Below are 15,185 nucleotides of genomic sequence, written 5' to 3'. Positions count from 1 at the left end.
TCAATGGGAAACATATTGACCAATGAGATCGCAATTTATAAAAGTGGTCTGGTCAAATGATTTATTGCATTGTTTCCATTTTGAGTCAGATGACAGCTTGAAGAGGAGGGGTGGGGCTTAATTTGTAATGACTTACATGAAATCGTATAATTGAATCTTCTTGTTTGAGCTGCAACCTCGAGTTATTTAGGACCTGCCACTCGTTATCACGACCCCTTGTGGTCAATTGTCAGCTATTAAACTCTCCTCCCCTTTTTCTTTGGGTTCACTCACATTGTTTATTGACTCAAAAGACCCCACCCTCCCTCCCATTCCCAATGAATACACGATAAAACGAACCTCTCTCTCTGTCTCTCTCTCTCTCTCTTTCTCTCTCTCTCTCTTTCTCTCTCTTTCTCTCTCTGTCTGCCTGTCTGTTTGTCTCTCTCTCTCTCTCTCTCTCTCTCTCTCTCTCTCTCTCTCTCTCTCTCTCTCTCTCTCTCTCTCTCTCTCTCTCTCTCTCTCTCTCGTGTAAACAACTACGCGATAGAAAGTTACAGTGCTCTTAGTGCAAGGGAAGTAACCGTGGATGGTAAATGCATGACGTCATCGGCATACTCTCAGTAGAAAGAAGACCAAAAAAAAAAATGTGGCAGAACCAGGATTCGAACACACAGCATCTATCCCGACAAGCCTTCTAAGGTGTGCTGAAACGATTTTTGTATCAAAATCTTGATTATTAACTTTCCTCAAACTTACGGTCTTTCTGATAATATTAAGTCACAAATGTTCAACTTATATCATGTCTCTGAATCTGTAGATGAACAAACTGTATTGAACAAAGCTGTTGGATTGGTTGACAGAACCTGTTGTTTTGAGGCATTGCTTTGTACTTTTCTAGCAGAAAATTTACTGCCCCGATCACTTGCTCCAAAATTAGAGGACTTGTGTAAATCATGAGCATAAGACCCAAAAGGTCTTGGTAGTATCTATTTATCAAGTAGAAATGCCTCAACCAAACTGGTGTTTATAGCATGCTTGAAGAGAACCATAAGAGATTAATGAAATTGATTCTCACATACCTTTATTCTGTTCAATGTGTAGAGATGAATCTACTGTCAAGTCAAGCTGGGATTGTATGCTTCATATTTAGTTTACAGAGCTCAATTCTGACAGTTTTCACTAAAAGATAAACTACTACTCCTCCATCCAACCCTAGAGCCAAGAACATAGAGGTAGTCTCCTCATGTCCACATCTCCTCTACCCATTAAGCGCCCCGAAACTATCTTGAATTGTAAGTAAGTTGAATTTTTTTTGTTTACCCATTCATACTTTCTCACCTTTTAATTTTTACCTCATTGCCCTTTAAGAATAACTACACTGTAGCATTGCTCTAATAATGGCGACATAGTATTTGGGAACAATACACAGGCAGTGTCGGCTTTGTTGATTTTTTAAAATACAAAATTAGTCCCCATCCCTGGGTTTTTGAACAAACTTGTAGTAGTTTATTGGTTTATTGCATTATCCCAAAGGAAATAGTCTATTCTATCTTATTTTCAATATATATAAGATTTTTACCGTTTTTATCCAGTCACCCTCATGATTGTCCCACAGGCATGCCTACCATCCCGGAATTTCTACATTTTGTCCTGGAAATTACAGATATTCATTTTTTGTCCTGGAAATAAAAGATTGAACATTATATACCCATTTCTGGAATTTAAAAAATAGTTTGTGCAACCATGAGCCAATGTGTTAAAACTTAAAACTACTGTGATATCAGCATCATCATCATCATCCCCACCATCAATACTATTACAACTACCATATCATCATCATCTTCCCTACCACCACATCATCATGATCCCCTTCACCAAAATTACCACAGCTTCATGATCCCCACCTCCAAAGCTACATCAAGCATCATCATCAATCCTGCTACCACTATACAACCACCACCAAATCACCCCTACAACCACTACTACAACCACCACCACTCCACCATCATTCCTACTGCCATAATTACAACCACCACCACCACATTATCATTCCTACCACCAGTACCACAACAACCACCACATCATCATTCCTACCTCCCCGACTCTGAACCATCACCACGACATCATCATTCTACCACCATTACTACAACCACCACTACATCTTCATCCCTACAACTACTACTAAAACCACCACCACCACCACCATATCATTAGCCATCAACAAACCATATGACAAATTGGTGAGCTATTTTCTCTCACAATGGTTGGGAAAAGATTTCCTCCTTTTTTGGGGTCAGTTATTCCCACCAGTGGCTGTGTTTTATTGAGGAGCTTTCAAGTAATATTATATTACTAAACCAGTGAGCGCAAGCACATTTGTAACTACTAAGTACCCCTCTAGCACCATTGTAACTATATTATGCTTTTGATATCAGGCGTTTGACTGCCTTATAGAGACATTACTATTGCAAGACATATTATTCCTGCAAATTGGCATTTTATCCATAATCCCTGAAATCTGAGGTTTTCTGCATAAAATGTCGCTGAAATTTGAGGTTTTCATAAAATATCCCTGAAATTTAATGTTGTATCCATAAAATGTCCCTTAAATTTGAAATTGGGTATGCATGCCTGGTTCCAGAAATTTGAGTACATGTCCCTGAAATGTCCTTGAAATTGAAATTCTAGGATAGGATGCATGTATAGATCAATTTAAGTCCCTATGATAGTGATTATATCTTATATTTCATGATATTAATATATTTTCTTATGCAGTGATGATACCACTTTGATGAAAATGGAACCAGAGACAGATATCTTGTGAAAACAGCAAGGCCTTTCACAACTCATTACCATCACAATGGAGGGAGCTTCTTCCTGGCTGCAGCAGTATTACAATGCCATGTCTTGTGGCTTGGAGAGGCTTTTCATGTCAGGAGCTCATTCTGATACGACCATCATCGTAGGTGAAAGAACGTTCCCGTGCCATCGTGTCATTCTTTGTGCCATATCTCCATATTTTGATGCAATGTTTTCATCAGGGATGAAGGAGAGTTTGTCTGGAGTTGTAAGAATCGAAGGGACAGACAGTAATGTGTTTGCCGCTATTCTAGATTACATTTATAAAGGATCAGACACAGTGACAGAGGACACCGCAGAGGCTATTTTGAAAGCAGCCTGTTTGCTCCAAATGGAATGTTTGCAAAAACGTTGTGAGGAGTTTATTTGCAAGACCTTGACAATATCCAACTGTTTTGAAAGATGGCGACTGGCCACTTGGCACTGTAGTCAGCACCTGAAGCAGCAGTCTTGGAAATTTATCACTGAAAATTTTGTTAAAATCTCTGAACAAGATTATTTCATGGCTTTGGAAAAAGATGAACTTGTATCCGTTATAAAAGATGATGATCTCCAAGCTCCTTGTGAAGAATTTGTGGTTGAGACATGTTTAAAATGGGTTCAATACGACCTAAAGAGTAGAGGTCCCTTTCTAAGGGATATATTTCCATACTTGCGGTTACCCTTGACAAAACCTCAGTTTCTGATTGATATTTTGAAGAAGTATAGCTACCTCCGGGAGCATACAGAATGCCATATGTTTATTGACCATGCAAAAAATTTTCAACTTTTACCAGCTCATCGTCATGACAGTAGTAGTCCTATCAACTCTCATCGAACAACGTCACCTTTTGAGGATGTCTTAGTGGTTGTTTCTGGTGGTGAATCTCCACGTCCTCCTTACATTAGGTCCAAGAATGTTCTGGCGTATGGATTCAACAGCCATAAGTGGTTCCATTTAGCTCAACTTCCCTATGACCCAGGAATTGAGTTTGCAACTTGTGTCCACAATAATGACATATTCGTCACTGGTGGGGGGCTACAAAAGCAGTGCTTTCTCCGTTATAGGTCAAAAAAAGACAAATGGTCTCAAAGCAAAGCTAAGCTAAAAAATGGCAGACGTCGTCATGCAATGGCGTCATGTGGGAATAAAATTTTTGTCCTTGGCGGGTATAACAGTGACTTAGAGCAAGGGAGCAAAGTTCAAAGTTCAATTGAGGAGTTTGAATTGGGGTCAAACGAGTGGGACGAAGTAGGCCATTTAATCACACCTGTCAGTTCTATTTCTGCAACCTCAACAAAGGACAGGATTTTAATCTTTGGAGGGGAAACCAATGACAAAACGGACACATCGATAATTCAGTGCTTTGATACATTAACGCGAACAACTTGTATAATAGGGGAACTTCCTCTGGTTTGTAAATTAACAAGGGCTACAGTTTGTAACAACTGCACCTACATCATCCTGTATAATGGTAAAATTGTCCAGTTTGACCATCGTACAGATGCTGTAAAAGTCATGGGTCATATTCAGAATTTTGACTGTGTTCACTATGGACTGGTACATCGACGAGGATGTCTCTTCCTTCTAGGGGGACAGAGAATAATTCCAGGGCCAAGCCCGGTCAGGGCTTTGGTCGACTCTATGCTCCAGTATGATGTGAGGAACCAGCGTGTTAAGATGTTGAATGATCGGATACCATCCCCTCGTCTTGTCGACAGCTGTGCCAAGATTACCATTGAAAGGAAATTTTTGATAACAGAGTTTACAGATATTCCCCCAAACCCAGAGTGATCTTTCTTGTCATATATTGTGATGAAACGTCTGCCAACCCTATAACACTGGTATTGATTTTTTTTTTCTTTTATTTTTCGATTAATTTTTTTCCTCAAAATATTTCTCCTATTATTTATCAGGTTACAACTTTTAAACATTCAGTAACAAGCTGAGCTCTTTCTTGCCAGTCTTATACCATGATGGAAATGATAGCTTTACAGTGATCTAATCAGTTTCTTTTGTGAAAATTGTAAAATATTTTTTCTCTATTGCCTTATGAAAAAAAATTCAAATTTCTCTTGTAAATGGTTTAAAATATGTCAACATCGATTTCTTTTCAATAACAGTAACAGCCAGGTTTTGGGGGTTGTTTTTTTTTTCACAAGGGTTACTGCCTGATTGTAATTTTTCTCCTTCCGGGTGTGATCATGACATTCATTAAAGAAATGCTTCTTTCTTGTTTACAGACAACCTTAATCAAAACTGTGCCATTTTATGTCAAAATGACAATAAATTGCCATTAAAAAAAATAATTTTTTTTTGCAACTACATTCACTTTTTGCAGTGAAACCTGAGTAAAATTGTTTGAATTGTTTTCAAACTGTTTAGATAGTCTTGAGGTCTCTCCATCAAACATGGACTTATCCACTATTGCATCAAATGCTGATTGCAGAAAATCTATCAGTGGCAGGCATTGAACCCATACCTGGGTGAGGTGGTACCAAATCGCAATGGCAGCATGTAGACCACTCAGCTATCAAAACAATCATCTTCATCAGTGCTGGGGTTATCAATATCTTATGACTGCATGGTGTCAGTGACTCCCTTCTCAGAGCACAAAGATTCTATCACAGGGGTAACTCCTGTCCTACAAAGATACATCTAATTTTTCTTTTTGTCTCCGATATTGTCAAGCATTTCTGGTACTTGCTGACAAGTTTAATGATGCTCGTTTTTCCTCTCTGAATTTATTTTGCCATATCATCTGTCAGAAAGAGTCTTTGAGGATGTCATTTTTTAAATTAACAGTATCTGGCTCATATTTTTCAAAGTGAAACCAATTTGTATGAAGCCAACTTATCTGGTGGGTGGTCACATCTTTCTTTATTCTTTAAGAAGCTCGAAGAAAAACTTTTATTATCCATGAAGTCAGAATATTGCATACCTGCAACAATGTGAGAACGACACGTCTTGCTAGCTAAAGATGTTCATCCTTTCTAATGGAGTATATAGCTCAAGTTTTTCCTTTAGTGTCTCGATTGCTGAATGCATGGCATTTACCTGCATTTGAAAATGGCCCAATTCCATGTATTTCAGGTCTTTGGCTGAAATTGATTTTCTAGCCAAACAAATGTGATAGCTTAAAGCAGATATTACTGCAATACCTATTTCAATTTTGCTCTTTACATGTATCACAATATACAGCTCTATATGTTTGACAGGATCAAGCAGATCGTCCAAATATTTCAATTTCAATTGAATTATTACCACTTCATTAATGCCCTTCTGGTCGCTTTTATATTCCAAAAGTAACAGTATCCAACCCTGTTTCCAGGAGAATAAATACACAAATTATAGCAGTTAAGTTTTCTTTTATAATATAACAAACCAACAAGTCATGATGGGATGTGTAAAACATTTTCCATGTCAAATCTACAAGTATAAGCAACAAATGAAGGAAGAAAGGCATTAGTTTTTAACTGTTTAAGACACTCTCTACTTACTCTCACAATTTAGTGATTCCGTTTTAGTTTCCAACATCTTTTCGTTGTTTTATTGGACAGGTGCTGTGACTGTCAAGCTGGCAATTTGATTTTCTTTTTCTTTTTTGGAGCAGTTGTAAATGTGGTGACTCTTGAAGTAGACGGTATCTCATTACTGTTTGTATGCTTCCTTTTTTATAGCTGCTGTTCTCCTCTCAAGATTTGAAAAAATATTGTGTAATAGTTCCCCTCACTGTTCTCCTATAAGTCCCATTCCAAAGCCAAATCTCTCAATAAAAGGTGTACAATGATGCTCAAGAATGTGTTGGTTTGATACAACTTTATGTGGAGAATGAAGTCTAGAGCCCCATGTGATTGTCTACTGTTTGGCAAATGTGAGTTAGCTTGTCCTTTGGAATAGGCTTTGAGTGAGATATCAATTTGTGAACTTTTTTGAATGACTTATTGATTCTATCAAATTTTAATTTCACAGTCTTTTACAATAATGATATTTATGTAAAAAGTTGTTTCTGTCAATATTTCTTCAGTTAGCTTTTCGTATACATCGTCTGTAAAGTATTTGTGGCTGTGATTTTCAATGAAACTACGACTATGGTAAATTGGAGGTGTAATGTATGCCTTCAATATGTCGTCCAAACTGCTATAAACAGGTCGACGTCTTGCATTTGCATATTTTAAATATGACAGTTGGGTGTTCAATGGACTCTTGTTTTCACACTGCTGCTTTCCTTTCTTCCTTTGTTCTAGCCAATGTTTGACGACTATTGTACAAATCAAGGGATTCTTGGAATTTCAATTGACCCTTCCAGTTACTCCCATGACGCTGAAATAATATGATTGTTTAATTGTCATTCTTGGTGAATGTATGTGTAACATGAAATCTATGTCGTCTGTAGCCTCTTCAAATAGCTTGTGGTGTTTAAGTGCGATTCCAAGAAGGCAATCTATATGGGTCAGTCCACCACTAAGAGCCATTTTTTGTGACATGACTGTTAAAATTTCAAAGTACCTAATTGTAAATAATTTTTTGTTGTGCACAAGGTCCAAGGATCATAATATCATGTGCCAAAAGCACATACCTCAGGCTACATCAGTTTTTGTGTGTTTTGGTGAAAAGTGAAAGTAGTCAGCACTGTTAGGAACATTACATGGACAAACAATGGTATAATGTACAGGTGCAACAAAAAACACATTTTCCTCCAGTTCGCCACAATTATATTCTATGTTCAACAACCTGTTCCACTGTAAAACAGAATTTTGAAAATAATTGAAAATGTGATTTCTTTTGTCACTATTATGTTAGGAACATTACAGGACAAACGCCAAACAAGAAATAGGTACATTTCACTTTTTTTATTCTTTGATAAAAAGACCTTTTTACAGGTAAAATATACTCAGATAGAAAGCAAACAGAAGTACTATTTATAGAACAAAGGCAAAATAAAATTCATTTTCAGGAAATAAAATGCAAGTATTAACTTTCATTCATGTTAGGAACATTACCGGACAAGCAAAAAAAAAGAGAAAAGTTTAATATTTCAAGCGGCATTACAAGATTTTAACTTTAGAATGGAATTACTTGGAGTATTCCCATAAAAAGAAATGTATTAGTAAGGAAACACTTAATACTTTTAATTAAAGTATACCAAATTTAAAAAAAATTATTATGTTTGGAACATTACCGGACATTCAAAATTAAGAGAAAAATTAAATATTGCAAGATGTATTACAAAATTATAATTAAAGAATTAGACTATTGTTATGAAAAGAAAATGATTTAGTCAAGACATACTTAACTCTTTGATTGAAGTACACCAAATGTGAAATAAATAGATTCTGTTAGGAACATTACAGGACATTCGAATAAAAAAACTTTATGAAATAATATCTGAAAAAGTTATTTCAAGAAGGGAATAACCAACAGTAAGAAAGACAATCATTAGTCCGTTTAAATTAAGTCATTTAATATTAAAATAGTAGTAGTAGAAAATTCATTGAATATAAAAAACAATAAAAAGTACAAAACAATGACAGAGCAATTAAGGGGTTACAATAATAAAAAATTTATTTATAGAAACGTGTAACGCCCTCGTGCCATTAGAGATGGAGGTTGAAGGGTTTGAATTACATCGTACAATGGCACGACAGACAAGTCATCTATGTCGGGCCAAACATAAACCCCAAGTCCTGCTTTTTTCATGAACCGCACATACAGTTACCCTTTAAGAACTTCTTGTACCTATTTGGAAAGAGAAGAATAGGTTCATTGCGACATGTTTTGAAGATGGAATAATAGATAAATTCTATGTATGTAACAGCCTTTATATGTAAAATTCTAATCAACAATTTCTTAAGCAAAAATTATCACAGGGCTACTTGTAGCAATAAAAGTATGGCTGACATTTTACCGAACGTTCGGAAAAATAATTTCTAAAACTATTTTTCCAAACACTCGGGCAGCATTACCATCTTTAGCTTTCATTGCCTTTGACTGGTTAATTAAACTAACTATTAATTTCGTTTGGAAAATAAAACAATATGAAATGTTAGGTAAACTTCTCGAAAAGTTATTTATAACTTAATAAAAATATGAGTTTTTGTGTGATTGGAGGTATAACCATGGCCTGGATTTTTTATTTTTAGTTATTTATGGACACACATAATTTAGTTATATTTATAAAAAAATCTAGTTGTATCAAGAAAATGTGATTGGCACACCAGTGAACTCGGGTCTAGAAAACTATGTGAAAAATGATATGTATAATCAAGTATTTTAATTAAATAGAAAACTTATAGATTAATAAGCAAAAAAACATGTAAGCTTAAACGCTCAGCTATCCTTGCCTTCGAGTGATAAGGTAACTTATTAGTTGTATCAAGCGACAACGTAAAATAATAAATTTGTATCGAGTGTTCGGAAAAATAGTTTCAGAAATTATTTTTAAGAGCATTCAGAAAGTCACTCCGTAAAATTATTTTGGTACCTGGCATAAAATCTTCACTTCCATAAATATTTGATAATTTGCCCAAACCAGACCCGCTTTACGTTAAATAAATCCATTATCTTCCTTATGCTTAGCTACAAACTGGAACCCCCTCCCTCTTACAAGAACAAATAGAACCTCAAACCCACAAGAGAGAGAGAGAGAGAGATAAAGCTTTTACCAACTGAAGCATGATAAGAGTTATGAAACAAAACTAAACTCACAATCCCTCTAAAAGCCTGGCGACCATTTTTTCCATACAGGAAAACCTCCAAATACTGGCCTTCTTGGAATTGAGCTGAGCTTGTTGTACAATCCTGAGGGGAAAAGAAATAAAAAACATTTTAGTCCACCTAATTACTAAGAAACTCAAGCACTAGACCATGCTTTTCTTGGCGGAAAACATTTCTTTGACCGAAAGTTAATGTTCTACAAAAAGAAGTAGAACAAAATAAGGAAGGGAAAGTATGTAAAGAAGGATGAAGACGGTAGTATAGTCACTAAAAAGAAGTAGGACCACTCCATGACCCCCACCAACCGTCCGTTAAGAGTAAAATTCTCACATCGAAAGGAATTTGAATGAAAACTATTCCTCTCATTATGTGCTTATTATTATGTGAACATATAAAAACTTTTAAAAACATTTTTCTATTGAAAGTGCCCTAAAACTCCAATAAACGAAACAAATTTTTCTATTGCATGATATGAATGTTATAATGATTTGTATATATTTGGACAAATGGCATGATAAAATACTTAATCCCTCTCTTGGAGGTATACAGCGGGCAAGCACTGACACATCTAATGTCCATTTGTGCCTAACCCTATTCATCTTGAGTTTAATAGTTCTTCACTTTGCACAACAGAGTACCCGAATGACTTGAATGAGGTGGGTTCAGTGGAATTGACACACACAATAATCATGCCTGCTCAAGTATGTCTTTCCACACAAGCAGTAACCTAAACTACCTGACATCACAGGATGAAATCTCATACATGACAAATGACCTATTGGCAGTTTATACAAAGGTTTAAAATGTCGAATGGGTAGTGTTCTTACCATCAGTGAATCATCTTGAAGTTCTTCCATCATGGAATCTGACAGAAGCAATAGGGAATTGTTCTCATCTATAGTTGTCTGAAATAAAAATATTGACATGCATTCAAAATTTGCCTTTTTTGTGCTTCCTTAGTTTACGAAGTATTAGTTATGATCAGTGTGTGTGCTGTCCATTTGTTTAGCTGTTTGGAGCAACCGTCTTTTATAATTGAATTTTGTTTTTATCAGCCAATCGCATGAGTGAGAATAGGGGTGAATCACTAATTGCTTACGTGGGAGGGAGAAAACCAAATTCCTGAAATCTAGTAAACATGACTCAATGCGAAGTGTGAACCCTGTATAATGTCACTTATACCCCTTCAGATTACAATTACGAGAATGAAAGGCTAGAGTAGGAATAGCACATGATTTTATTATAAGCACTCCCCCCTTACTACTTTAAGTTTACCACAGACACGTTTAGTACTAGCATTACCCCTCCTCCAAAAGTAATAAAACAACTAAGATATAAATAAAGTAGTATTTTCATTGTATTCTTGCTATGATTAAAACAAAAATGCAGCAAGTTAATTCTATTGAACCAAAATGAAGCTTACAAGCATACTGCTGAATGAGAGGCTAGAGTTGGAAAAGCACATACCTCATGACTGGTCGTATTGTCCTGTTGTTCATCTGTTGTGGTCTGGGCGGGTGGCACTGCTTGCTGTTTGGGCTGGGGGACATGATCAGGAGTAGGATTCACACTCACACTCACATCATCATGTTCCATTGTCACATCCTCATCCTCTGAAGCAGTCTGAAAAACACAAGATTTTATTATAACACATGGCTTGAGGTATGCATGGGTTTTCTTTCAGCACACAATTATAAATTTTAAAGAACTTAAGCAGCGTAGGAGTATTTGATACTACCATTATGGATACAAAATTCAATTAAATGTAATACAGATTAAACCTTGGAAACTCTTTTCAATAGATGTTCTCTTTTCCAACTTTTTTACTCAAACATAACATCTTTATGAACTATATAATGTCATTAAGTAATTATCAGTCATTATAAACTAGCTATCTACATTACTAATACCTTGGTTAGTGAATAACACAGCTGATATCATGTATTCATTTCAAGGAACTGAAATGTAATACATTTTGCATTTATTTTATATAATGCACTCAAAGAGATCGGTGCAACTAATAACTCACCTCTAGTGGTGCAGGAAAGCTGTGGTATTGCCAAGCCGTCACATAAGCTTCATTGGTACATCTGACATCAGTGTTTGCTTCATGGCAGTGCTCACAGCTACAGGATAGACTCCTGTAAGCCAACCCAGTCCCATCTTTGCTGACGATGCTGTGGATTTTCATTGTCCCTTTCAAAGCAGTCTTGACAGGCAAACTTCTTCTATTGATGTCAGAGCTTTTGACAAGCAAGAAGGATCGCCTAAAAGAGCTGCAACTTCCATCTGCCAGTCGATTCCCCATCGTCAAGTTTTGTTCAGCATATTCAAACATCTGCTGAGCATTCTGAATTACAACTCTCCTGACCTTCACTGATCTTGATGCTGCAGACTTCAGCACTGCTGACTCACCATCTGCCGGACCCTTTCCGTGGCGAGAGCCAAAGAAATGTCTCTGGATTTCGAATTTTTCCTTGTGTCCACTTTCCTGTAGAAGGTAAAACGGATTCTTGCTCTTGTATTGGGAGCCACATCCGTCTGTCCATTGAATGCAGCGTTTCATTTCAACTCCATTATCAGAGAGCAGTTTGTATGTTCTGTCCGGAAAAGATTCTACAGCAAAACAGTCGTGCTTAAGGTCGTCTGAGATGGCAACCACTGAGTGAGTGATTGGATGTTCCTGCTCACATGTATTGCAGATGTAGTAGCACACTGTTGGGTGAACTGTGCACTGCGTGTAGCTCCAATGAGCCGAATGCACCTCATCTTGCATCTCGCATCTATAATTCTCGGCGAAATCCAACACCATTACAACACTGCCTTTCGTCACTCCGTTTTTCATCTGTCTGAACTGACCCCCTTGCCACTTTGCATTGAAATAGTGCATTGGATATGATGCCAGATCCTTCTCCACCCGCTCCACCAATTCTCTCACCCGAATCTCCTCCTCCTCTAACACCTTTTTGGAAACATGCGCTTCTCCTGACTTGACTTTCTTTAGCTTCCACTCCTTCACCTTGACTGTTTGGTCCATCACTTGGTCATCCACCATTTCTCTCAATCTCTTTGGCCCACACACCTTGCACAACTGGCTGATACACTGCAGCTTGTGGAACTCCCCCTCCCTTTGACACAAAATCAAGTCCAGTATTTGAGTCTTGGATCTTGGAATCTGAGCTATCTTGGCCAGGACTTCCAACTTCAAGTTTAGATTCTCACAAGGCTCGCAGAGGCACCGATTATATTTTGTAGATCTTGCTGGATCAACATTCCGCGGCCTGATATATATGGTGAAGCTATTCTGTGCAGAGGGATGTCAAATAGAGGTGGATTGATGCTGTTGTTTAAACATTGCGCATTTTTCTTTTGTCTTTCCCACGACTGGCAAAGTGTTCAAAATCTTTGTGAAGATTTGTCCATGTTCTCAAAGGGATAGTATGTCCTCGTCCTCGTCATTCTTGAAGAGAGGCCTTATTAGCATAACACCACAAACACGGATGTGATCCACAGGCACCAGAAAGTCTGTACATTTTTTGTTATAAATTCGTAATCCCTAACAAGGAATAATCTAACTTGCTTATCCCTCCATTTTATTGATCTAATTTAAAAAAAAAAAATTTTTTTAGTTTTTATTGTTAGTCCCTTGTTATACTGGTCGAATGAGGCTGTATTGGTTTTTCCGTGCAGGTGTTATTTCCTTCCACCATGTTCTGAGTGGGAGAGTTTCCTCATCTGTGTGAGATGGATCAAATGAATTTCCTGGAGTTGGGTAATCATAATTAACTGTTATCTCTTCTCCTTTATTAGTTGTTGCTTCCACCGCTATCTTTAAGGACGCTACGGACACATTCAAGGTGGCTTTCCCCTTGCAGATCTTCTCAGGCAGATTCACTTGTATCCAGATCCCCATGTAAACAATGTAATATGTGAACTTTGCATCAACTAAGCACGGAAGAACAGGTCTGAAACTAGTCTTCAGATGAATGAGGGTCAAGAAGCACACTACAACACAGAGGCACACCAAAATACATACTGGTACTGAAATGGCAGCTTCGAGCCCTGTCATTTTTTTGACTATGTTAAATCCTAATGACCCTGCAATCTGATTATTTTTCATGTGATAAGAGAACAGCTTATTTTTTGCGCAGACTATAGCCTTTGTATCAAACAAGAATAAGCGCGAGTAAGAATCTTCGAAAAAGTGTCGAGTAACAAATCTTTGAAGGGGGTGAATTGATACAACCAGGCGAGTATGTAACAATCCTAGCCGGGTGTACGTAAGCTTTACAGACACCAGTGATAGTCTTTTCCCAAAGAGTTGCACTGGAAAAATAGGGCCCATTCTTGGTTCCAACCGCAATAGCGCTATGAAGGACTCGAAGTCGAGCAGATCCTCCGGGTCGGCATCTCCTGTCACATAGGTCATCCTCTGTACTACATAACGAAATAGGCCATTCCAAAATGTCTTTATCATAATGAACCTTAGGGCTTCTAGCACAGTCAAATTCTACGGAGTAATAAGAGTCATCGTCTCCCTCTTTCCTTGCAAGGGATACATGGCTGAACACGAGAAAAGTTATCACTATGTGAAACTCCACTGACATCATCTTGAAGGTCGTATTGTTCAGTAATTAATACCTTTACGACTAGTAGAATTTTAAAAGATTATAGTGTTTGTCCCCTTTATTGATCTAATTGATAATGCTCATTCTTTATTTCATTAAAGGATGTCTCTAAATTCCCTCTTGTTTCCGTTGTTTTTGCTATCGCTACCATTATAGTCTTGAACTTGGAGTTCGGGTATACTCTATTGACTATAGACATTGAACATTTAAAACTTCCCTTCCTGTGATCACCATCAACTTTTAGCCATACTTCATTTTGAGGGATGGTGCCATCATGCCATCTGAGACTGGTATTTTCATTCAGTGTTTGAATAATGTTTGCTTGTAATTTTGTCTGTAAGTATACCATTCTCTTCAAAAAGTTTGTTGATATGATGGATGCTGGTTTCAGATATTGTTTTGATAATCTTTCTTTGAAAATGTTCATGCGGTATCTTCATGCCACTTTTCTTAACTTAAAATGCCTTCTTAATTCCCTTTCCTGTGACCAAGTCAAGCCTACACCCTCCTTCATTGGTACCGCTTCTGTCACAGACATTGATGGGTTGATTTTAATGCCCGCAATGTCGCAAGTTTTACGCTCTATTGGGTTGGGAACTTGTTTTAGTTCATGTGTTTGTTGTTTTTGTTGTGCTTGTGTTGATGTACCAGCAATGTGTTGCCTCAATGAAATGAGTGTCTGGGATTGTTTGCGCTTTGTCCAAGATGCATGTTACATCTTGTTTATTTCTGTGTTGTGTAATCCTCATCAAGTATAATGGTTGCCCTTTTGTTTTACAACTGATAATGTTGTTTGATGACGCCGGCAGTTTTCTTCTCATGAGGTTTGTGAGTATTAATTCCTTTTGGACTGACATTTCTTGGCACTGTATATTGGTGGTAAAGATGCTTTGTTTTCCCTACAAACTATTTAGTGGGATTGATGTATTTCTACAATAATTATTGTATCAATATCAAAACCAGATGAGGTGTCTATATATTGGGAGTCTTGTGCTGTCATCCATGTGCTCTGTGTCATA

General features: G+C 37.1%; 2 protein-coding genes across 5 annotated transcripts in view; one reads left to right on the top strand and one right to left on the bottom strand.

Annotated features, from left to right (window-relative positions):
- The window catches only part of LOC144975066 (kelch-like protein 24), a 10,773-nt gene extending 2,745 nt beyond the window's left edge, over nt 1-8,028 (top strand). The window contains exons 2-3 of one of the 4 annotated variants that reach the window (XM_078918757.1): nt 1,199-1,274; nt 2,758-8,028. In XM_078918757.1, coding sequence (XP_078774883.1) covers nt 2,843-4,615 — 1,773 coding nt within the window. In that variant the 5' untranslated portion in view covers nt 1,199-1,274; nt 2,758-2,842 and the 3' untranslated portion in view covers nt 4,616-8,028. Of the gene's footprint in view, nt 1-1,083; nt 1,279-2,757 lie in introns of all 4 variants that reach the window. The other 3 variants (XM_078918755.1, XM_078918756.1, XM_078918758.1) reach the window with 3 other exon arrangements.
- On the bottom strand, nt 7,662-13,076 carry LOC144975067 (uncharacterized). The gene is made up of 5 exons (XM_078918759.1): nt 11,568-13,076; nt 11,006-11,161; nt 10,366-10,443; nt 9,530-9,622; nt 7,662-8,560 (listed from the first exon to the last, which is right to left on the bottom strand). The coding sequence occupies exons 1-5, from the start codon at nt 12,591-12,593 to the stop codon at nt 8,537-8,539; spliced, it is 1,377 nt and encodes a 458-aa protein (XP_078774885.1). The 5' UTR covers nt 12,594-13,076; the 3' UTR covers nt 7,662-8,536.
- Between the last annotated feature and the right edge of the window lie 2,109 nt (nt 13,077-15,185).

The sequence above is a fragment of the Berghia stephanieae genome, chromosome 6, assembly GCF_034508935.2.
Source record: "Berghia stephanieae isolate SIO BIC M18660-M18661 chromosome 6, UCSD_Bste_1.3, whole genome shotgun sequence".
NCBI classification, from domain to species: Eukaryota; Metazoa; Mollusca; class Gastropoda; order Nudibranchia; family Aeolidiidae; genus Berghia; species Berghia stephanieae.
Note: the sequence above shows the minus strand (reverse complement) of the source record. Positions and strands in the feature narration are given on the sequence as shown.